Genomic DNA, 24,510 nt, shown 5'->3' with positions numbered 1-24,510 from the left:
GTAAGCTGTATAAGTTAAGTCCATTTTTGGATGAAGAAGGGATCCTGAGAGTAGGGGGACGTCTAAGTCAAGCCTCGTTACATCCACATGTGAAGCATCCAGCAATACTGCCAAAGGGTGATCACATATCCAGTTTACTTGTCAAGCACTTTCACAAGCGAGTATACTACCAGGGACGTGGAATGACAGTCAATGAGCTGCGAGCTAACGGATGGTGGATCCTAGGATGCAGCAGTGTAGTATCGTCGCACATTTTCAAATGTGTCAAGTGTCGAAAATACAGAAGACATACCGAAGACCAGAGAATGGGCAACATACCGGAAGACAGAATGGAAACAACTCCTCCGTTCACGTACACCGGCATGGACTGCTTTTGGTCCTATACAAGAAGGGAGAAAGAATATTAAAAGATATGGACTTTTACTCACCTGTTTGTGTTCAAGAGGTATACACATTGAAATGCTTGATGACATGACCTCCGATGCGTTCATCAATGCCCTAAGAGCGTTCATTGCCATAAGAGGAAATGTTCGTCAACTTAGAAGTGACCAAGGATCCAATTTCATTGGTGCAAGGCGAGAGTTTGCAGAACTTATGCGAGGAATGGGTGAAGAAAAGGTGAAGGCCTTAGGATGTGAGTTTCTAATGAATCCTCCATCGGCAAGCCACATGGGTGGTGTCTGGGAGAGACACATTAGAACCATAAGGAGTGTTCTCACTGCCATTCTTGACCAGTCAGCGCAAAGGCTTGATAGCTCATCCCTAAGAACTTTCCTTTATGAAGTGATGACCATCATCAATAGCAGACCACTTACTGCTGAACTTCTAAACGACCCATCTGCACCTGAACCATTGACTCCGAATCATATCCTTACAATGAAGTCCACTGTAATCTTGCCTCCACCTGGACAGTTCATCAGAGAGGATCTTTATCTTCAGAAGAGGTGGCGGCGAGTACAGTATTTAGCCAACCAATTTTGGATTCGATGGAAAAGGGAATATCTATTGAGTTTGCAATCCAAACAAAAGTGGCAGAAGGACAGAAGAAACCTGAAGGTGAATGATATTGTGCTGTTACAAGATGACCACGCCCCACGCAATGAATGGAAGCTGGCCCGAATTGTAGAAGTATATCCGGGGTCAGATGATAGGGTGAGAAAGGTCAGGTTGTTGGTTAGTGACACTACACTTGATGGCAAGGGTAAAACCACCACGAAAACACTGCTCCTAGAGAGACCTGTACACAAGCTAGTCACTTTACTTGAAACAGATCAAGATGTTTAATGTTTATCTGGACATTTCGTTCTGATTGTCCATACTGTTTTTTGCATTTTATGCCAGGTTTAATCTTTGTTTATGTATACACAATGTTTTTGTGTAATTGTCACTTAAGTAACGTTTAAGGTTCAAAGGTCTCAAATGTACCTGCAACAGTCAGTAAGTGTTAGAAATCCCACAGTGAGTTTGTGAGATTTGGTGGGAGTGTTACTGTAGCTACTATAAAGATTACATGTTTACATGTGATTTCCAAGTCAATGTATTTTTGAGTAATCTTCTGTATTCTTATTTGATTCTATTTTTGTTAACTATTTTGTCTCTTATTTTGTCACTTCCGCCGAGACGCCGTTTACGTTCGAAAAGCGTAAAAATGAGTTTTTTGCTTTTTGCTAGCTGGCGCCGTCAGGTGCAGGGTGTGTAAAGAGATGCTCATATTAAGTTAAAGATCAGCCATAAACTATCTTTGTAAGAAGGTAAATTAATGTTTATTGGTACATACGAAATTAAGAAGACTCCAAGACGATTTCCTTCCCTAGCATGCAGCCAACAAGGTATTTTGTGAAGTTTGTACGTTATTTTCCTTTTACATTATTTGCTATCATGTATGCTACCTAGCTAACGTGGTGTTTTTATGTCTAATACTGTGTATTAGTTTTCACGGTTTGATGTGGAGAAGACTTCAGTAAAACCCGTTAAAGAAAACCACTTGTGTCTGCTTGTGCATCGGGAGGGAGTCACAGAGGGAGGGAACTGAACAGAGGTGTGGAAAACCGAAAATGAAATGCACAAGGAAAAGAAACATGAACGAGATGATTGTACACGAATGGACACGAGAACAGAGGGGAGAGGCATAGACATGAGAATGATTGACAAAAAGGGAGGGGTGATCATTACAAGAACCTCCTCCCAACAGTGAAGCATGGACGTGGAAATGTGAAAGTCTGAGCCTGTTTTTCTTCCTCTGGACCTGGATGATTCCATAATATCCAGGGAATTATCAATTCCCAGGCCTATCAACAAATTCTGGACCAGAATCTCCTGGTATGGAAATGGATTATTATAGAAATTTATTATGCAACAAGACAACAACCCAAAGCATTCCAGCAAAACTACCAAGGAATGGATTAAGAGAAAGAATATTCTCACTCTGGACTGGCCCGGTCAAAGTCCAGACCTCAATCCCATAGAAATGCTGCAGCATACCAGATGTACCTCCAACCTCTCTCAACTGGTGGAGTTCTGCAAGGAGCAGTGGGCAAAAATCCTCAAAAGCAGATGAGACACTCGTTTGTGGTTACAGAAGATGTTTAGTTTAAGTTGAAGCTACTAACTAAAATATTTCACGTACTTCTGCACTTGGCAGACTTTCAGTTTTTTTTTAGAGAGAAGTTTCTTTTGTTGAATAAATAATTTAAAAATACTTTTTTCTGCGTGTCCCTTATTTTGAAGGTCTGCTTTACAAACTGAGATTTGGATGTTCAATTCATAAGATTATTTAAATGTGTTTTAGAAAACAGTGACCATGTTTGAGTGGCTCACAAACTTTCAAGCAGCACTGTATATATACAGTATATAAAACCCCCCTCCCCTCATCTCCCTCCCTCTCTCCCACACACACACATACACTATGAACACCTTCAAAACCTGTTTTGAAAGTCCACTAGTGATCTTAATGAACGTCAACATCTCTCTGCCACTGGCTCCCGTCCCAATGTGCTTAGATGCAAAATACAATAATTCTGGTGCCCAAATGACATGATGACAATAGTGGCTGGTCACAGCTCACATTAAGGACTCTGTCCTACCAACACAGGATCTGCACCAGTGCGCCTACAAGCAACTCCACACAGGATGGATAAATATCAGTCAAAATGTGAAGCTCATAGTTTGTGGATTTAAGAATGAGCTGTATTCAGGAAATGTGTTTCTACTTTGTTCTCTCTGTATTGGTACTGTAAAGGATCATTACAATATACATCAAACATAGTTTAAAGTACACTAATACACACAAGATAAGAGGAAGCTGCTCTCTTTTGTGATCTGAACAACAAAGTCTGTTTCATACCTAAAGTCAAATCCACAGTCATGTACAGCAGTGATAATATCCGCCATAAAGCTGAGAGCAGTGTTACATTTTCCTGAGATCATTCTGAGAGTCTCCAGGTAGAAAAGTTCATCATCCAGGATTACAGCAGCATTTCTTCACACCAACACAACCTCACATCATCTCCATGTCAGTACTGCAGCTTCACACCAACACACACTCACATCATCTCCATGTCAGTACTGCAGCGTCACACCAACACACTCACATCATCTCCATGTCAATACTGCAGCTTCACACAGTCTAATATCTGTTATATTATTATACACACCTGCAACCACACACCTGCACACACACCTGTACACACACACTCTCTGCTCTGCTGGAGTACAGACTGAAATATTCCTTCTGTACTTTCATTTTCTTTGGAAAGAGACAAACCAGTCAGAGCACATTTCAATCAAGTATATCTGCAAGTGTGTACATGTGCATATAAAGGAAAGATGATAATGAAGTTCACTCCACTTCAAGAACAGTAATGAAAGTTTGAAGTCTGGAACTTCTCTGTGTTTCATCAGATAAACAAAAACTGGTTCCTGTTTCCACAGAACAACGAACCACATCCCACATGAAGGAGTGACTGAGGTGATTAACACTGAGAGAGAGAGAGAGAGAGAGAGAGGGAGGGAGGAAGAGAGAGAGAGAGGGAGACATACAGAGAGGGAGGGTGGGGGAGAGATGGGAGGTGGTGACTGAAGTAGAGACAGAGATTAACTGTAGTGTGTGTGTGTGTGTGTGTGTGTGTGTGTGTGTGTGTGTGTGTGTGTGTGTGTGTGTGTGTGTTGGCAGTGAAGTTTCCACATTCTCCATCTCCTGTTTATCATCAGATTGAAAGTTTGGTTTCAGTCTCGTTGACTTTTTACCCACAACCAGTTTAGCTGCTTTGGTCTCCAGGAAGTACAAACACATTCTAGTGAATCAGGACAGATGAGGTCACGCAGAAACAGGAAGTGTGTGAGCTACATTAAGATGTGTAGCTTTGTCCCACTGGTCTTGACTGGTAGAAGGTCTCATGATGGTCAGTTCTACTGTCCCCCTCACTAAGTAGCTCTTACACACACTAACTGTCCACACACACTCTTACACACACTAACAGTCCACACTCTTACACACACTAACTGTCCACACACACTCTTACACACACTAACAGTCCACACTCTTACACACACTAACAGTCCACACACTCTTACACACACTAACAGTCCACACACTCTTACACACACTAACAGTCCACACACTCTTACACACACTAACAGTCCACACACTCTTACACACACTAACAGTACACACACTCTTACACACACTAACAGTACACACACTCTTACACACACTAACAGTCCACACACTCTTACACATACTAACAGTCCACAGTCTTACACACACTAACAGTCCACACACTCTTACACACACTAACAGTCCACACACTCTTACACACACTAACTGTCCACACTCTTACACACACTAACAGTCCACACACTCTTACACACACTAACAGGCCACACTCTTACACACACTAACAGGGGTGATGTACAGAGCTGCAGTAACTACAGAGGTATAAAGTTGATGAGCCACACTATGAAGGTATGGGAAAGAGTTGTTGAAGCAGGTCTAAGACAAGAGGTTCAGATCAGTGAGCAGCAGTTTGGTTTCATACCCAGTACCACAGATGTCATTTCTGCATTGAGAGTGTTGGTAGAGAAGTACAGAGAAGATCAGAAGGAGCTACATTGTGTCTTTGTGGATATGGAGAAGACATATGATAGGGTGCCAAGAGAGGAACTGTGGTACTGTATGAGTGTAACCCAATAATAAAATATAGGGTATGATCCTGTAAGGAAATTAATCTACAGGGTCTGGGATATTGGAGTGAATAAATAAAATTTGTAGTTGATATAATTTAAATTATATTTGGGGCAGCTTAGAGACAACTCTAGCTCGCACTCAACTTAAGCAAACAAATACGCAGACGAATGGAATTTTTTTTTTTAATGATGTCTATTAAAAATATATATATACTATGTTCATGAATAATAACAATATATATATATATATATATATATATATATATATATATATATATATATATATATATATATATATATATATATATATACCATACATTCATACACACATATATATATATATATATATATATATATATATATATATATATATATATATATATGTATACAACAAACAAACCAAACAACAAAAAAATGTCTTGTCTCCGGACTAACGCCGGATCCGTATGGAACAGTCTTACGGTGACGGTGTTAGATGGAGCTCGAAAAAATTGCAGTACTGGTGTCCAGCAAGTATATCTCTTGATCCGGAAGACGGAGTCGTTCCAGAATTTGATCGCTCTCAACAGTCCACTGATAAAGAAAAATGTGATAATTCAGACACAATATGTGGGTGTATATGTGTTGTGTACCTACTTTTGCTCGGCATTCGGTAGGTATGTTTCAGAATTAAATCTTTCAAAATAAGCACGCTTCGTGACACACGTCTGCTCATTAACTCCCTTTATTTCCACGACCCCCAGGCTCCTCCTCCTACATCCCATAACCACTTACACAACTGTAACCATGGATACGACACCCCCCCTTTACTTGGAATTGAACTCGTTGACAATAGCAGTATAATTACAACTTAGAATCACTTTGTGTTCCATTCACCCACTGCTTCATCTTTACAGTAACCATACCTGAGTTCTCACAACTTGCCCTTAACATTGTAAAACAAATTATTTATTATTATTAATAATATATATATATATTGTATATGTCCATCAAGTCACTCAAACATAGTCAGAGAGTCTACTTGGCGGTCTCCTGGCTCTTTGTGGTCTCACAGGTGTGTCTGGTTGTGTCTGTGTGCGTGTATCAGTTTTCGTGTGTGAAGTCGGTGGAGCGGGCGACTGCTTGCATTCCATGGCTACTTCACTGTGATCAATGCTCTCAGTCCCATTTGTTTCTTCCTGTTCAGTGTGTGTGTCTTGTCTCAGTCCACTTCCTTCGTATTTCTTCACAAAGGTGGTGTTCCTTGCGTATTGTGCTCCAGTTGGTGATTGTACTATGACCTTATTTCCTGTCTTGCTGATGATTTTGTGTGGTGTCGCATTGAATGTTGTTGTCAGTTTGTCTGTTTTGTCCTGTCTGATGAGAACAGTGTCTCCAACACTCACCTCTGAGTGTCGTGCTCCTCTGCGTGTGTCTGCATACATCTTGCTCTTTGCCTTTTGCTCTGTGTCACGATCACATACGTCTTGATCCGCGCGAGTCTCAATGAGCTCAGGCAACTTTCCTCGAATCTTCCGATTGAAGAGTAGTTCTGCTGGGCTTTTGCCTGTTGTGGTGTGGGTAATCCCACGGTATACAGTCACATACTTTCTTAGTTCTTTTTTCCAGTCCAGTCCATCTGACTGAGCTATTCTGATCCTTTTCATTAATGAAGAATTCTGACGCTCAACCTCTCCGTTGGCCTGAGCGTACTTGGATGTTGTTTTCACGTGTGTGATCCCGTTCTCCTCACAGAACTGTCTGAATTGCTCTGACTTGAATTGCGGCCCGTTGTCTGACCTGCATGTGATTGGCAGCCCGTGTCTGCTGAAAATTGTCTCCATGCTGTCTATCACCTTGTCTGTTGTGGTTGAAGTCAGGATGTCATATTCGTAGTATCTACTGAAGTAGTCCACTACGACTAGGATGGAGTGATAGGATGGGAGAGGTCCCAGGATGTCGACTGCGACGTCTCGCCATGGTCCATCAGGTAGCGGTGTTGGTCTCAGAGGCTCGGGTGGGTCAGGCTTGGCCACTATTTGACAGCCGTGACAGGTCTTGCAGTGCTTCTCGGCTGCTCTATCCATCCCAGGCCACCACACTTTTGTTCTGAGGTGCTGCTTGGTTCCCACTATGCCTAGATGTCCTTCGTGGGCTAGCGCAAGTGCCCGTGCTCGCAGCACCTGTGGCAACACGATGCGTGTGCCTCTCAGAACTAGGTAACCTATGGCGCATAACTCATGTGCCACAATTGCATACTGTTTGCATTTTTCAAAATGTCCAGTGTCGATGGCTTCGCGCAACTCAGATAACTCTGTGTCTGTGGCAGATGCTTCTTCCACTTCTCTGGTCGTGAGTGCTTTCGGCGTCGCGTTCACTGCAACAAACCTCACGTACTCGTCAGCCCCATGCTCGTGTTGTATTTCCCTCACTGTTTCAGTGAGGAGTCGTGACAGTGGATCGGCGATGTTGTTCTTCCCTGCTATGTGGACCACTTTGAAGTTGTACGGTTGTAGCCTCAGGACCCAGCGTTCTATCCGTGCGCATGGTTTGGAACGTGGACCATATATCACCTCCAGTGGTTTGTGGTCGGTGACCAGATCAAATTTTCTCCCATAGAGGTATGGATGTAATCTCTCACAGGCCCACACTAGACCTAGTGCCTCTCTCTCCGTCTGGGAGTATTTGCGTTCGCACAGTGTTAAGCTGCGACTTACATAGCATATTGGAACTTTACTTCCCTTCTGGTCTTGAATCAGTACTGCGCCTAATCCCACAGGGCTTGCGTCCACTATCACTTGTGTAGGAGCATGTTTGTCAAAGTAAGCTAGTGTTGTGGTTCTAGCTAGCTCTGCTTTCAGGTTACTGAATGCTTGTCTCTGCTCTGGGCCGAATTTAAATGGTGTGTCTTTTCTTGTTAGGCGTCTCAGTGGTTCAGACAGAGTTGCAAACTGAGGGATAAACCTGCTACTGTAACCTACTAGCCCCAAGAAACTACGCACCTCTGTGGCGTTCTCTGGTTCTCTCGCTTCAGTCACAGCGCGCACTCTCTCCTCTGTTGGCCCGATTCCTTTCTCTGACAGCAGGATTCCCATGAAGATCAGTCTGTTCATGTTGAACTGGCATTTTTCTGGGTTCAAAGTCAGCCCGGTCTCTCTGAGCCTAGCCATGACAGCATGCAGTCGTTGATCGTGTGTCTCACGGTCAGCAGCATGTATGATGACATCGTCGGAGATGTTCTCCACACCTTCAATCCCAGTTAGTGCACTGGCGATTTCATGTTGGTATTGCTCGCTGGCAGATGATACACCAAAGAGCAGTCTTTTGTACCTGTATATGCCATTGTGTATTGCAAATGTGGTGATCTCGCGTGACTCTGGGGTCAATTCGAGTTGGTGGTAACCCCATTTCAGATCCAGCTTACTGAATATGGTTGAGCCATTCATGCCCTGAAGTAGCTCGTCCACAGTAGGTATTGGAAAGCGTTCCCTCACTATTGCCTCATTCGCCCGCCTCATGTCAAGACATAGACGAACATCATTCCCTGGCTTTGGGACTATCACCACCGGGTTCACCCATGGGGTGGGACCATTGACAGGTTCGATAATGTCCAAGTCCACCAATTCTTTAATTCTGGACTCCACTGCCCCCCTAAGGTTGAATGGAATGCGCCTAAATGGCTGGGCTACAGGTCTCACCTCTGGGTCGATGTGCAGCTTGACCTGTCGTGTTTTTAATTTCCCTACTCCCCTGAACACCTCGGGATACTGCTGTTGGAGTGTATGCTTTAGGTCGGTCACAGCGGAGATGTTGGCGCCTATTCTCAACACCCTCAGGCGTGTTGCCGTTTCCCTCCCCAGCAGTGGTTCACCGTTTCCCTTGACCACGATGAATTCAGCCTGTTCGGTTTTGTTCCCAATGGAGATGTCACACGTAAACGCACCTTTGACTGCAAGTGGTTCACTGGAGGAATAGGAATAAAGCCTCCTTTCTGTCTTAGGGACATAGGAGTGACATTTTATATGTCCTGCTTTCAACTTTTCCCATGCATTTTCCCCCATCACATTGCTTGTAGCCCCTGAGTCGACCAGCATTTTCACATTCACTCCCCCAACACGGAATGTAAGCCTTTCGGGCATGTCACCATCGTTGACTACAAATGCAAAGTCATTTCTTGAATCTTCGACGCTATTTACAGCCTGTCTACTTCTCAAATTCTTGGTGCGGCACACTTTTGCATAATGGTCTTTCCCGTGGCATTTATTGCAGGTCTGCCCACGTGCGGGGCATTTCGGATCTCGTCCCATATGGTCGCTATTGCCGCATCGGTAACATTTTCCGTCATTTTTACAGAATTTGCCTTGTTTTGCCTTTGCATTTCCACTTACTTGCTTTCCCCTCTTTCCATTCGAGGAAATGTGGTTGACCGTCTCCGCGGCCTCTTTCGTTGCAACTGACATGGCGGACATTTGCTCCTCGATGCTCTCACAGCGTGCTGCTGTTTCCAGTGCACGTGCTAGCGTCAGTTCACAGTTGCCGGCTCGGTATAGCATGCGAAGTGCTGAAACCCGGATTTCTCCATACTGAACTAGCCAAACTTTTTAAATTTACTTATTGCTTTGTAAATTTACTTTTCACTCCTCGTCGCCAATGTTGTGTACCTACTTTTGCTCGGCATTCGGTAGGTATGTTTCAGAATTAAATCTTTCAAAATAAGCACGCTTCGTGACACACGTCTGCTCATTAACTCCCTTTATTTCCACGACCCCCAGGCTCCTCCTCCTACATCCCATAACCACTTACACAACTGTAACCATGGATACGACAATATGCGATATAACCAGCAAATATAATATTTGCGCTGGATGCGAGTTCTCACGAGCAGCCACCAGACGTTTCACCTCTCACGGCGCTAAAACAGCACACTCACGTATCGACAATGTAATAAAATATACACTAGCAGCACTAATGGCCTGCTTAAATAAAATCACAAACAACTATACAATTTGAACTACAAGATATATACATTGGATGGCAGAAAAATTCAATATCAAATACATTTACAACAGTTAACAACAAAACTGAACTTGACGTTAACCACTGCATATCGGGCTAAGTTTCCCCATAGCTAGCATAAAGCACAACGTGGTCGGTACATATTTTAGAACTCAGAAATAAAATAACTCTACTAAGTAATAATAATAAAATAACAAAGACATTTTCTTACCTGATAAAGAAAAATGTGATAATTCAGACACAATATGTGGGTGTATATGCGATATAACCAGCAAATATAATATTTGCGCTGGATGCGAGTTCTCACGAGCAGCCACCAGACGTTTCACCTCTCACGGCGCTAAAACAGCACACTCACGTGACCTAGAGGGGGTGCTGCATTACAACTCTAGACCCACAATTACAGGTAAGCGGCAATTAGTTGAGAAACGTGCCTGAAATGCCAAACTAAAAGAATTTTTTTTTTCTTGAATAAAACAAATAGCAACAAGAAATAATTAATTAAATACACCACTTTGTGGGTGGGTTACACCCTCCCCTGCTGAACACTGACGTCCTCGTCAGATACTTTAACCAAAACCTGTGGTCACAAGACTTAGTAAAAGTTCACTCTGAGTCTGCTGTACTTGAATCTGCTGTTGCATCATATTAACTAACTGACTAAGATAATCACCGTGGGGCTTTTGAATGACACTTTGAATGGTGCGGGTTGCAGTCCATCCATTGTAATCTCTTAATTTCGCAGGAGGGTGTTTTTCCCGCTGAGACCGTCGGGGGAAAACTTGTGGTTCTTCCTCTATTGAAGTAGCCTGCTCTTTCTCACCTACACTGGAGCCTGAATCCATTGGTGCAATATCAGCATTTTCATACACTTCAGCCCTGTAGCTTGCAGGTTCTGTTTTGTAGGGGGATGAATTGTCCCTTCCGCTCAACACAGAGTCATCATTCTGTTCCTTCAAACATGAATAATTCTCTGCAACACTGCAATCTTCATCCTGTGAAAACAACAATTCTTCTGTACTCAAAGGGTCTGAGTGTTCCTGGTTCAAGGTGGAGATAGAACTGATTCCACTTTCCAGCACAGAATGGAACTCCAGAGCTTCAGGATTAAGAGTTATGTTAGGGTTGCTTTTCTCAGATACTTTTCTATCTTTGCTGCGTGTGACTGGTCTATTCTGTCCACCAGCACCTTCTGCCTGCATATCTTTCTGACTGATGGGCAGAAACCCACAAGGAAGTAACAGGTCTCTGTGTAGCACCCGCTCTTGTCCCTGACCATCTTCAGCCTTGACAACATACACAGGGATCTCTTCATTAGGTTGCTTGACTACTATATATGTTGTGGGCTCCCAGCGATCTGCAATCTTGTGTTTCCTTCTAAGATTTACATTACGCACAAGAACACGGTCTCCCACCCCAATACTGGCAGCAGTCACTCTTTTATCCCATCTGGCCTTATTGAGAGCTTGTCGCTTTTCTGCATTTGCTGTAGCTAGCTTATAGGCATATCTCAGCCTCTTCTTCAACTCCGTGACATAATGTGAGTGAGTTCTAGGATTGTGTCCAGCTGGGCTTATCCCAAAACAGAGATCAATGGGCAGGCGGGGTTGCCGCCCAAACATTAGAAAAAATGGCGACTCTCCTGTAGCATCATTTTTTGTACAGTTGTACGCATGTACAAGAGGACGCACATACTTCCTCCACTGCTCCTTCTTCTGATCACTTAAAGTGCCCAGTAAATCCAATAGGGTGCGATTGAATCGCTCAACCGGATTTCCCCTGGGATGATACGGTGTAGTTCTGGACTTGACACCCGCCAATTTACAAAGTTCTGTGACCAATTCGGACTCAAAATTGGCCCCCTGATCACTATGTATGCGTTTAGGGAAACCAAAGTTGCATATGAGGTTCTCCCAAAGAATTGTTGCCACCGTCTTTGCAGTCTGATTTTTTGTTGGGAATGCAAGGGCATATTTTGTAAAATGGTCTGTAATAACCAATATATTCCTAGTATCACTGGCGTCTGGCTCTAGTGATAAAAAATCAATGCAGACTAATTCAAGCGGTGAATAGACTTTGATATTTACAAGCTTAGATGCCCTTTGTGAGCATGAGATTTCCTCCTAAGGCATCTCTCACACGTCTTACATTTGTGTTCAACAGAGACTGCCATTTTTGGCCAGTAAAATCTAGCACGCGCAAGCTCCAGTGTTCTTTCATACCCCATGTGACCAGTCTCGTCATGTACGCCTTCTAGTGCTCTTTGTCTAAGGCTACTTGGAACTACCAATTGATTATACTTTTCGCCATACTGATCGGTAACTTGACGATATAGAACTTGGTCAATTAAGATCAATCTTTGTCTCTCTCTCCAGAGCAGATGTACTTCTCTAGGTGCCGTTTGCTTATCTGAGTCAGCTAACCCCTCACCCGATTGTAAAAGCCTGATTATATAACTAATAGCGGGATCATCTCTTTGTAGCTCTTCCCAGTCAGATGGAGTCATGCTGGGTAACGTGGAATGTCCGGGCCATGGTTCAGGATCCACTAAATCACTCGGGACAGCCCTCTCATCACACAGCAGCGTTTCCACTGCAGGAGTCACCTCAGATTCGCTATCGTCTATTTCAGATTCTTTATCCAGTTGCACGCCTCCTCTCATACACCGCACACCATGTCTAAGGCACAAAGTCTCTAAGACAGCTGGGTTCATTAGTTCAAACTCTTCTGGAGAGTGAGCTGCTCTATCCAGCATCCTCATTACTCTCATCTCAATATCCTCAGAGTCTTCATCCTCCCCTGCAGGGGCTGAGGCCTACGTGACAAACCATCAGCATCCACGTTAGTTTTCCCAGCTCTGTACTTAATATCGAAATTGTACATGGACAGAGCGGCAAGCCAGCGGTGTCCAGCTGCATCTAACTTGGCAGTAGTAAGCACATATGTTAAAGGATTGTTGTCCGTTAGCACGCTGAAATTGGCACCATAAAGGAAATCATGGAACTTTTCACATATGGCCCATTTTAGTTCCAGAAACTCGAGCTTATGGACAGGGTAGTTCCTTTCACTTCTACTGAGGCCCCTACTCGCATAGGCAATGACTCTAGCTTTCCCCTCCTGAATCTGATACAGTGCAGCACCCAAACCAGTAGTACTAGCATCTGTATGGAGGATGTAAGGTAGCTTCCAGTCAGCAAAGCCCAGTACTGGCACAGCAGTTAGATTTTGTTTGACAGTCTCAAAGGCGTTTTGACAGTCAGGACTCCACTTTTCGACCACAGATTGAAATTTTGATCTGTTCTGATGTGCCGATGTTTTGTGTCTGGTGGAGGATCCTCCCTGCAACAACTCATTTAGAGGCTTTACTACTCTAGAGTAGTTTTCCATAAATCGGCGGTAATAGCCTGAGAAACCCAGAAATGATCTGAGCTCTCTGACTGTTAGGCGTAGGCCACCCTTTTATAGCCTCTAATTTGTCAGGGTCAGGCTGAATACCTTGGGCTGAAATCACATGACCCAGGTATCTCACGGAGGTCTGAAAGAACCTGCACTTGGTAGGAGACAACTTCAGCCCGAATGCAGCGATCCTTCCCAGTACTCTCATTAGCTTCTCCTCATGTTGTTCTAAGGTTTCTGAAAAAATGATCAAATCGTCTAGGAAAGCAATTACTTCCTGCAGATTGAGCCCTGACATAACCCTCTCCATGGTCCGTTGAAAAGTTGCAGGAGCATTAGTGAGACCTTGAGGTAAGCGGCGGAACTGCCGGTTTCCAAAGGGCGTAGTAAAAGCAGTTTTTGGACGATCTGCTTCCTCAACTTCCAGCTGATAGTAGCCACTTTTTAAATCTAAAACGGAGAACCATTTACAACCAGTGAGTAAGGCAAAAGTCTCCTCTATCCTTGGAAGAGGATATGCATCTTTTTTGGTTATATTATTGAGTTTGCGATAATCCACGACCATTCTAAGATCACCATTTTTCTTTCTAACTAAGACCACTGGGGAAGCATAGGGGCTGTTTGACTCCTCTATAATGCCGATAGATAGGAGCTCTTTCAGATGTTTCTTTAAATCCTCAAAATCAGCAGGTGACACTCGACGAGTACGCTCTTTGAATGGTATGTGATCTGACAATTCAATCTTGTGTGTGACACCATTAACATGCCCGACATCTAAATCATGCTTAGAGAAGGCACTGGATACTTCTTGGTTTATTCTGGATATGATGTGCAGTTTAAACTCTTCTGGCACAAGGGAATTCTCGAAATTCAGATCCAGGGGAACAGCAGTTTCTGAAACCGACAAAGGGAATTGCTGAACAGAAAGTTTGGAAGCATTTGGATCACCATAACTGGCACCTGGATTCACTGGCTTGACCCAATCCACCAGAAAACCTTCTGCAATCCTCTGCCTGGGTTGCAAAGTTACACTGTGGTCTGATATGTTTTGAACTACTACTCTAATTTTATTGTGTGATCTGGGTTGCACTTGGATTAACTGTGCACTCACCACAAGTCCACCAGGAAAAGGGCCTCCTGCAGGTTCCTCTAGAACTACTGGTCTCATCCATTTAGACTTTTTGGCATGACAAATCCCAACCAAAACACGGCTCTCCTCTTTATGGATGGTGACTGCATGTTTTCCGGACAGACGGACAGGAATAGGATTTCTATCAGTCATCTCTGACTTCAGCTTTGCATCACAAATAGCATAGGCATTGATCCAGTCAGCATCTATGGACAATGTGCTGAGGTACTGGTTCCCTCTCGTACTCTGACAGTCTTGAATAAGTCGTCTAAGGACATTGGTCCCTACCAGTAAGGGAGTGTTAGCATTATAATTTTGATCGGGGCAGATAAGGGCTAGAATGGTGAAGGTTGTTCCTGTCCCGCAAACACTGGCTGGAAATCTTATATCCATCTCAATATACCCAAGGTAAGGCACCTCTTGTCCCGCTGCACCCTCAATACGCAGGATATCACCTACAGAAGATAGCTCTCTGTGATACAAATGCTGCCTATAGAATGATTCTGAGAGACAAGTCACTTGAGATCCAGTATCTATGAGGCAATGACACTTCACCCCATCCAACCATTCTACCCCATCATAAGGCTCTCCCACTAAGCCAATAGGTATTTGTTTCTCAGGCTTTGACACACTGTCACTCAAGCTTAAAGTGCATGCAAATTGCTTTTGGGCTGCTTTGGAACTTTCTTCATTTGTAGCCTCCGTTTGTTCCCCAACAGAGGCTACACCCCATTTAAATGTACTGAGGGTGAAGCTTTAGTGTTTTGGAATTTATTCTTTTGTTCATGTCTTTGCATTAGTTTCTCTTGAACCAGGGCTGCGTTCACTGGATTTTTACAGTGCTGCAGAAAATGTGCGTCCTCTCCACACCGATAGCAGAACTTCAGTGTCCTGGTCTTTTGAGCTTGAGATTTAGATATGGGAATTTGTTCCAGTTTTGTCTTGTTCTTTGTTGTATCTTGTGTTGTGGATTTAGACTCTTGGTAGATTACTCCCCTATTACCGTTCCCTACTTCAGATGCAGCTTTTGCTTCAGCCACCTCTATTTCAAGCTGATGAATCCTTCGTCTCAAATCTTCCTTTTCAGCACTATTGCAACTCTCAGGTAGTAATTGCTGAGAATTAGAGGTGAGATGTGCATGGCTACGTGCCTTAGTCGGTAGGATGCCAAGATGGCGACTTTTCCTCCTCTCTTTAAGTTGCCTTTCCTGCTCGATCGACCTAATCTTAAACAGCAGGTCTGAGTAACTCATGGTAGGCTGGGACGGGCATGTCAGCACATCCTTAAGACGTAGCTCTGTTAGTAATCCCTCATCCCAACAACCACGAACAAACTGCTTCATGAGCTGCACATCAGCATGCCTGCCTGCCATACCCTTCTTCTCAACAACTTCCTGCAATAAGGCCTGAAGCCTTCTCAAAAAGTCAGAGGACATTTCTCCACTGTTCTGATGTGTCTCAAGGAATTGGATGTAAAGTTCTTCACCACAAGTCACACTGCCGTATGCAATTTCCAGCTCATGTAAATAGAGCTTGGGGGGGGTGCATTATCACCAGCGCAGAGTGCTATGCTGATAGCAGGAGGGAGAAGGCTATCTAGTATCTGCCTCCTCTTGTAATTTTCAGACAAAGCGTCATTTCTGATCACCTGTCTTGCGTATATTTTCCAGGTTTTGAAGTCAACTTCCCCAGCCGGCTTTGGACTCTGTCCCGAGAAAGTTCGGATCTTATGTTGACATGTGGTGGGCTCTAAGGAGTTGGCATCACGTTTTACTACATGCTCTACAACTACCCGCTGTACATCTCTGGGAATTAGAAAACTCTCCTGTGCCTCAGCATCAGTGGTCCTGTCCCTAGAATGAGAGTCAACGCTAGGAGCAAACGACACTTTTGGAGCAACCCGTGGAAAATCAGAGCTGTCTGACCGAGTTGGTGTGACAAAAGTTGGGGCAGAAATCTCAGAGTCTGCATTATGAGCAAATATGCTAGAAGCTGGAGTGGAACTAACTGGGTTCTGTGCACCATAACCTACACCTTTTGTGATTTTATTAGCAATATGCTGGCTAAGGTTATTGGTATCCACGCTATATAAATCTGCCAAGCACTCTATCTGGCCCACCAGGTCATCAGCCATGGCCCCCCGAACACTGTCTAGATGCTCTGACTTGTTGGGAGCCTCTGTCTGCAATTTGGTCTTGCCAGCTTCAGGACTATCTACCTGAATTACTTCCCAATACCCATTGCCATCTGCATTTAAGTGTTCCTCCTCCAGCAGTAGTGGAGTAATACACTCTTGGAACTCACAAAGTAAAACCCCAGAAGTATTTCCATCTACCCACTCAATTCTCATTACCTTATCAATCAAACTGAAGGCTCTACGTACATCGCTGAGTGTTACAGTGGGATGTACATTTTTCAAGAGCACTGAACGTTCAGGGTCAAAATCATACTGAGTACACACATCCATTTTGAAAACTGAAATGTAGTATAACCAATGTGTAGTATACTCAATATGTAGTATGCTCAATGTGTGTGCTTAGTCAATGCGAACACAAGTCTACTCCGCAGCGGGCCCCACGTTGGGCGCCACTTAATTTCTCTTATCAGTTGTAACCCAATAATAAAATATAGGGTATGATCCTGTAAGGAAATTAATCTACAGGGTCTGGGATATTGGAGTGAATAAATAAAATTTGTAGTTGATATAATTTAAATTATATTTGGGGCAGCTTAGAGACAACTCTAGCTCGCACTCAACTTAAGCACACAAATACGCAGACGAATGGAATTTTTTTTTTTTAAATGATGTCTATTAAAAATATATATATACTATGTTCATGAATAATAACAATATATATATATATATATATATATATATATATATATATATATATATATATATATATATATATATATACCATACATTCATACACACACATATATATATATGTATACAACAAACAAACCAAACAACAACAAAAAATGTCTTGTCTCCGGACTAACGCCGGATCCGTATGGAACAGTCTTACGGTGACGGTGTTAGATGGAGCTCGAAAAAATTGCAGTACTGGTGTCCAGCAAGTATATCTCTTGATCCGGAAGACGGAGTCGTTCCAGAATTTGATCGCTCTCAACAGTCCACTGATAAAGAAAAATGTGATAATTCAGACACAATATGTGGGTGTATATGCGATATAACCAGCAAATATAATATTTGCGCTGGATGCGAGTTCTCACGAGCAGCCACCAGACGTTTCACCTCTCACGGCGCTAAAACAGCACACTCACGTGACCTAGAGGGGGTGCTGCATTACAACTCTAGACCCACAATTACAGGTAAGCGGCAATTAGTTGAGAAACGTGCCTGAAATGCCAAACTAAAAGAATTTTTTTTTTTCTTGAATAAAACAAATAGCAACAAGAAATAATTAATTAAATACACCACTTTGTGGGTGGGTTACACCAGGAAGTCAGGTGTGGCTGAAAGGTATGTGAGGGTGGTACAGGACATGTATGAGGATAGTGAGACAGTGGTGAGGTGTGCAGTTGGAGTGACTAATGGTTTCAAGGTGAAGGTACGGTTACATCAGGGATCAGATTTGAGCCCCTTCTTATGTGCAATGGTGATGGACAGGTTGACAGATGAGGTCAAGCAGGAGGCTCCATGGACCATGATGTTCTCAGATGACATTGTAATCTGTGGTGAGAGTAGAGAGCAGGTGAAGAGAACCTGGAGAGATGGAGGTTTGCACTGGAGAGGAATGAAGGTCAGTAGAGAAAAGACAGAATACATGTGTGTGAATGACAGGGAGGCAGGTGGAGAGGTGAAGATGGAAGGAGTAGAGGTGGTGAAGGTGGATGACTTCAAATATCTTGGGGCAACCATCCAGAGAAATGGACAGTACAGAAAAGAGGTGAAGAAGAGGGTGCAGACAGGATGGAGTGGGTGTAGACGGGTGTCAGGACTGATGTGTGACAGAAGGATAGCAGCAAGAGTGAAAGGGAAGGTCTACAAGAGAGTTGTGAGACCTGCTGTGATGTAGGTCTGGAGACTGTGGCTCTGTCTAAAAGACAGGAGGCTGAGCTGGAGGTGGTGGAGATGAAGATGCTGAGATTTTCATTGGGAGTGACAAGGATGGACAAGATTAGAAATGAGAAGATCAGAGGGACAGTGAAGGTGGAGCAGTTTGGAGATAAAACTAGAGGCCAGGCTGAGATGGTTTGGACATGTGTTGAGGAGGAATAGTGAATATATTGGACAAAGAATGTTGGAGATGGAGCTGCCAGGCAGAAGGAGAAGAGGAAGACCTCAGAGGAGGTTTATGGATGCAGTGAAGGTGGACATGGAGATGGTTCGTGTAACAGTAGAGGAGGCAGGGGTAAGAGCAAGATGGAGGCAGATGATCCTCTAAAGCAGGGGTGTCAAACTCAAAAACACAGTGGGCCAAAATTTAAAACCTGAACAAAGTCGCGGGCCAACATTGAACAAATGAACCTTTTAATACGGACCAAAACAAATTTTGCTTCAACATTGAATATGGAACAAGCAACGCTTATTACCGTACATTATATATACAAATTTCAATAAAAAAAAACACATCAATGGCATTCATTTATTAAATAAAATTTTTCTTTTCTATTTGCAGCCTTCTGAATTAAATATCAAAATAAAAATTTTCCACTGGCTAATATTTAAAAAAATAAAATAAATCAATCAACCATTCAAGCCAATGCCTTGGAATAGCAAGAAAAAGTGCATTAAAAAATGTTAATTATTGCTCAGTTGCTACACGCTGATCTACTCTGATGTGCCCAAGCCAGATGCCTGGCATCTCTTCTTGGATGCTATTTCATCAATGTCTGGGCTCAAGCTCTGAGTTGAAGAAATCCTCAGTATCGAGCAAAGGTGTTCATCAGTCAGACGTCTCCTGAGAGATGTTTTGGTCATCTTCATAGAGGAGAAAAGTTGCTCACATAGATAAGTGCTGCCGAACATAGAGAGCATCTGAGCAACTTGGGTGCGGAGCTGAGGCATTGTGTCAGGGATGAACTGTGGAAACTGTGCGGCGCCTACAGCATCATACTTTGCTTTCAGCGTGTCCTTGCACTGGAGTTCAATCAGCTCCATTTGCATGTTGGTTGCTGCATTTTCGACATCAACTGCGAAGGGATTACTAAGCAGTTCAAACCTCCATTTCTGGACGTCAAAGTCGGCAAATCGCCGGCTAAAGTCAGCGCTGAGTATGCTGAGTTTTTCAACAAACTGTGCGCATGTTTTCTGCCTTTCTTTTCACCATTTTTGGGAAGGGGTAGCACCATTGACAGTCAATGGGTAGCACAGTGACAGTTGTAGTGTGAAGTTACTATGCCTACTGTCCTACTGATTGACGCGCCAAAACAACAGCAGGGCATTATGGGATTTGTAGTATTAGCGGTGAATGCGCTGTACAGTATAATACCAGGGGCCAGCTCTAGTAGTCATTTGGTATTGTCTCGCGGGCCAAATATAATTACAACGTGGGCCAAATTTGGCCCGCGGGCCAGAGTTTGACACCCCTGCTCCAAAGGGATCAGCCGAAAGAAGAAGAAAAAGAATGAGTGTCTGAACTGGTCTGCCCTGTAGCTCCTACTGAATATACACACCAGACACTTAACTTGTGTGGTGGAATTGATGGAGCAGAAGTGGAGGTCTTATAATATATTAAGCAGTATTTATTTGATAGCAAGAGAGTTACAAAATATAAAAGTATAAAGTATGATGTGAAGCTTACGCTTCATGCAGTAACTCTGAACTGTCTCTCTCAGTCCAGATTCTTTATAGTCAAAGTGTGTGTAGAAAAACTAAGGATGCTGCTTCCCAGGAGCAGTTATCAGTTTCCCTGGGATTCAACCTTGGGTGCATAGAAACGAATAAGCAATGTTATCACTAACTCTGCTGCTGCACAGAAAACTTCAGTCTTACAGAAAAACATCTTCAATATGGTTACAGTTAATTACTAAGCAGTGCAAGCAGTACTTTTCACACAGACTGTGCTATATTGTCTGTATGGACATGATTAACATGAATCACACATGAATATAATTACACACATTACATACTCTCATTCCTGTTAATATTACAACTCCCAGCATTATATCATACGGGACTGATTTTATTAAGTCATCACTGTTACTGTATTTTGATGTTATTGTAATGTAATGGTTCATTATGTTTTCCTGTCTTATCTCTCTGCAGGTTTGCAATGAGTCTCTCTCCTGATTGGCCACCGATTGCCATGGCAGCCAGTGTTTTGGACATCAGTGGCCTGGTAACACTACAGGAATCACCAAAGAGGGTTACCTCGGCAGCGTGTCGCACACGGAAACGTCCCCCAGCAACAGGAGATTACATCACGGTCACAGACTCCTTGGGAAACCGAGTTTACCTCAGCAAGAAGGAGGATGACTACAAGGTGCTTATACACATGGACAGACTATACGAAACATTATCAAAACAATACTTCATTCTGCTGTAAATTATACATGTAGACCTACTGACAAGGTTTGTTATCAAAACAATACTTAATTCTGCTGTAAATTATACATGTAGACCTACTGACAAGGTTTGTTATCAAAACAATACTTAATTCTGCTGTAAATTATACATGTAGACCTACTGACAAGGTTTGTTATCAAAACAATACTTAATTCTGCTGTAAATTATACATGTAGACCTACTGACAAGGTTTGCTATCAAAACAATACTTCATTCTGCTGTAAATTATACATGTAGACCTATTGACAAGGTTTGTTATCAAAGCAATACTTCATTCTGCTGTAAATTATGCATGTAGACCTACTGACACGGTTTGTTATCAAAACAATACTTCATTCTGCTGTAAATTATGCATGTAGACCTACTGACAAGGTTTGTTTCTTTTAATTTGCAAAACATGCATCTTTGTACAAGGAAATTTGAAATTCTCACATATTCTCTTAACATACCACAGTGAAATTAATGCTTCAAAAGAATACTAATGAATGCATCTAATGATTTATTCTATTTCTTGTGTACATGTTCTGAATTCGACACATGTAGTAGATCAAAATGCAAAATGAGTTCTCTTACATCTCAGGCACCAGACCCGAGGTTTTTCAGGAATTCCCAGAATGCACTGAGCCTTCTGGCTGTGCCCATTGAGGTTCTCAAAGAGCAAGTGGCAGAGAGAGTAAGAAGGGACACACACACACACACACCCCTCCACACACACACACACACACACACACACACACAACACACACACACACACACACACACACACACACCATAAAGTCGATGTCCTAATGTCTGTTCTTAATCTACAGCGTCATTTGGTGGAGGACTCCCAGAGGCTAACAGAACTCCTGAACAGGTACCTGAGAGTCTGCTGTTGGGGCAGAACCTTCCTACACTGACACTTGGCTAATAATAGAACAGGAGGGTTCACTCTGGACAGAGCTTCTCTCCATCATCTAACCCCTGCGCTTTGTAGTGGTGTAGATCCAGAACTTCTTGAGGATGAGGTGATGCAGAATGCAGAGGGGGAGGATGGTGACGCTGCAGACGAAGGTTCCTGCTCTCGTTTGTGGGTTCCTGCTCTCGTTTGTGGGCTGAGTTATACGGAGCTGCTGAGTGACGATGTGAGTCATAAAATGCACAGGACAGAGTCCACTTTTGCATGAAGATTCAGCGGGCAAGCGCTCCACACCAGGGGCCTCATGTACGTACAAAAACATTGGGTACGCTATGTTTCACGCAAACAGTCAGATTTACTAAGTGTGATTTGAACGTGAAAAGGTGTGTACCCCCACGACACTTTCACTTCAGGCGTACACATGTTTCTAATGTGTTTTCATCAATTAGCGACACTTAGAGGTGATGCATTGAAATTACAACTATTAAGATATCATTTACGCACACATTGTAGTAAGCCCTCATTGGGTAAAATAAAGTAAATTAATCAGATAATTTCATTGCCTTACTGAAATAATCATTCAATGTGTTTCCACTTAGCCTAGATTATATAAACATGCATAAAATGTTGCGCTGGAGTTCTTGGGAGATGGCAGCGTTGGCATTACTGGAAGATGTTGCTAATGGCCGAATTCGCTGAGAGCACGTTTTCCGTGACCATTATGATTTTTTGGCCCATGATGATGACTGGCTTATAAGCCGTTTCAGATTTCCAAGAGCTGTCCTCTTGTGCTGAGTTGGGTCCAGTTTTGGAGAGAGAAACCAGTGTTGCCAACTTAGCGACTTTGTCACTATATTTAGCGACTTTTCAGACCCTCTAGAGACTTTTTGTAGTAAAAAGCGACTAGCGACAAATCTAGCAACTTTTTGTGGTGTTATTGGAGACTTTTGGAGACTCTGAACACACGCTCTTCAGTTGTTGTCCTCTGGGGCGGGTGCTGCCGTGAGCCCCGCCCACATCACTCAGTGCAGTCTCACACTCAGAGCAGACCCTCACCGCTCCACGTCCACACTGCAAATGAACTGCGCATGCCCAAAGCTGCCGCTGACGCCCCGCCCCGTATTTACAGAGCGGGATGTAAATATTAATGCTTTAGTCTTCAGTGAGACCCGAAAAGAAATCACTGCATATAACTCACACAGTCTCAGTCAATCTTCACCTCAGCTAAACATCTAGCTTAAACATTTAACTAACTCTCCACAGTGTGTGCATCTCTGTGAAAGCTTAACATCTAGCTAACTTGCTCATCATGTCTCACTCTAAACTATATTCTCAAAAATGCAGGAAAGAGTGGGATCAAATCCTGAATTTTAAGGCTGGCTAAAGCCGTGTATTGGAGATGATACACGGGCATACTGCCTCTATCGTAAGATTGATTTCTATGCCAACTAGTTCCTGCTAACTGCTACTCTTATACTAACATTTAACAACACAGCAAAAAAACTATGTAATTTACATAAAAATTATTTATACAAAGCACTAAAGTCATGTAGTTCTTTTGAGAAGTGACTGCCTAATTCAAAGGCAACAGATGTTGTTCATTTGTAGTTCTAACATTTTTAGAGTGTTTTTTACTCACTTTTTTCTCTCCCAACGTTATTCCTTTACAGCTTCAAAAAATGTATTATGCAAATTCTTTTATGACGTCATTTAGCGACTTCTAGCGACTTTTAGGACAAACAATAGCTACTTTCCTTACTGAGGAGTTGGCAACACTGAGAGAAACGTGAGGAGTCGCGCATTGCCAGTTCCTTTACAGGTGCTGACAACGCTCGGCTTCCTGGCAACTGGCTCGTTTCAAAGAGAACTGACAGACCGGTCGGGGATATCCCAGTCATCTTTGAGCCGGGCCATGCCAGCTGTTTTGGATGGGATCATCTGCATGTCAGCCAGGTATATAAAGTTCCCATATGAAGCGGTTGACCAGACAAACATTAAAATTGCTTGTTTTGTTGAACACAAATCTGAGAAATGTCCAGACCACGATGTACCAGCACACAAAGAAAAACTGAAGAAGCTAGGCAGGTGCTTTGTGTGTCTAGGGTCCAAACACATTGCCAAGTTCTGCAAGACGAAGAGAAGATTAGGTTTCCCTAATGTATTTGGAGCGATTGACTGCACACACATTTCTTTAAAGGCACCATCTTAGGAGGAATTTGCTTATGTGAATAGAAAGCACTTCAATTCCTAGAATTGCAATTCCAATTCCCGTGCAATAATCTGTGATGCAAAAATTTGCCTTACTAATGTAGTGGCATGTTGGCCTGGATCAACCCATTGATTCGTACATCCTTACAAACAGCATGGTTGGGA

The 24,510-nt window shown here is 43.0% G+C and overlaps 2 protein-coding genes across 2 annotated transcripts in view; both read left to right on the top strand.

Annotated features, from left to right (window-relative positions):
* Positions 1 to 24,510, top strand: part of LOC143491190 (chromosome transmission fidelity protein 18 homolog) — a 293,927-nt gene that overhangs the window by 105,690 nt on the left and 163,727 nt on the right. The gene's annotated exons all lie outside the window — the stretch shown is intronic.
* On the top strand, positions 20,945 to 22,848 carry LOC143491176 (chromosome transmission fidelity protein 18 homolog). The gene is made up of 4 exons (XM_076989969.1): positions 20,945 to 21,156; positions 21,820 to 21,912; positions 22,049 to 22,095; positions 22,216 to 22,848. The coding sequence occupies exons 1-4, from the start codon at positions 20,947 to 20,949 to the stop codon at positions 22,403 to 22,405; spliced, it is 540 nt and encodes a 179-aa protein (XP_076846084.1). The 5' UTR covers positions 20,945 to 20,946; the 3' UTR covers positions 22,406 to 22,848.

Source organism: Brachyhypopomus gauderio, unplaced genomic scaffold (assembly GCF_052324685.1).
Source record: "Brachyhypopomus gauderio isolate BG-103 unplaced genomic scaffold, BGAUD_0.2 sc72, whole genome shotgun sequence".
NCBI classification, from domain to species: domain Eukaryota; kingdom Metazoa; phylum Chordata; class Actinopteri; order Gymnotiformes; family Hypopomidae; genus Brachyhypopomus; species Brachyhypopomus gauderio.
The sequence above is the reverse complement of the archived record's forward strand: the minus strand, read 5'-3'. Positions and strand labels throughout refer to the sequence as shown.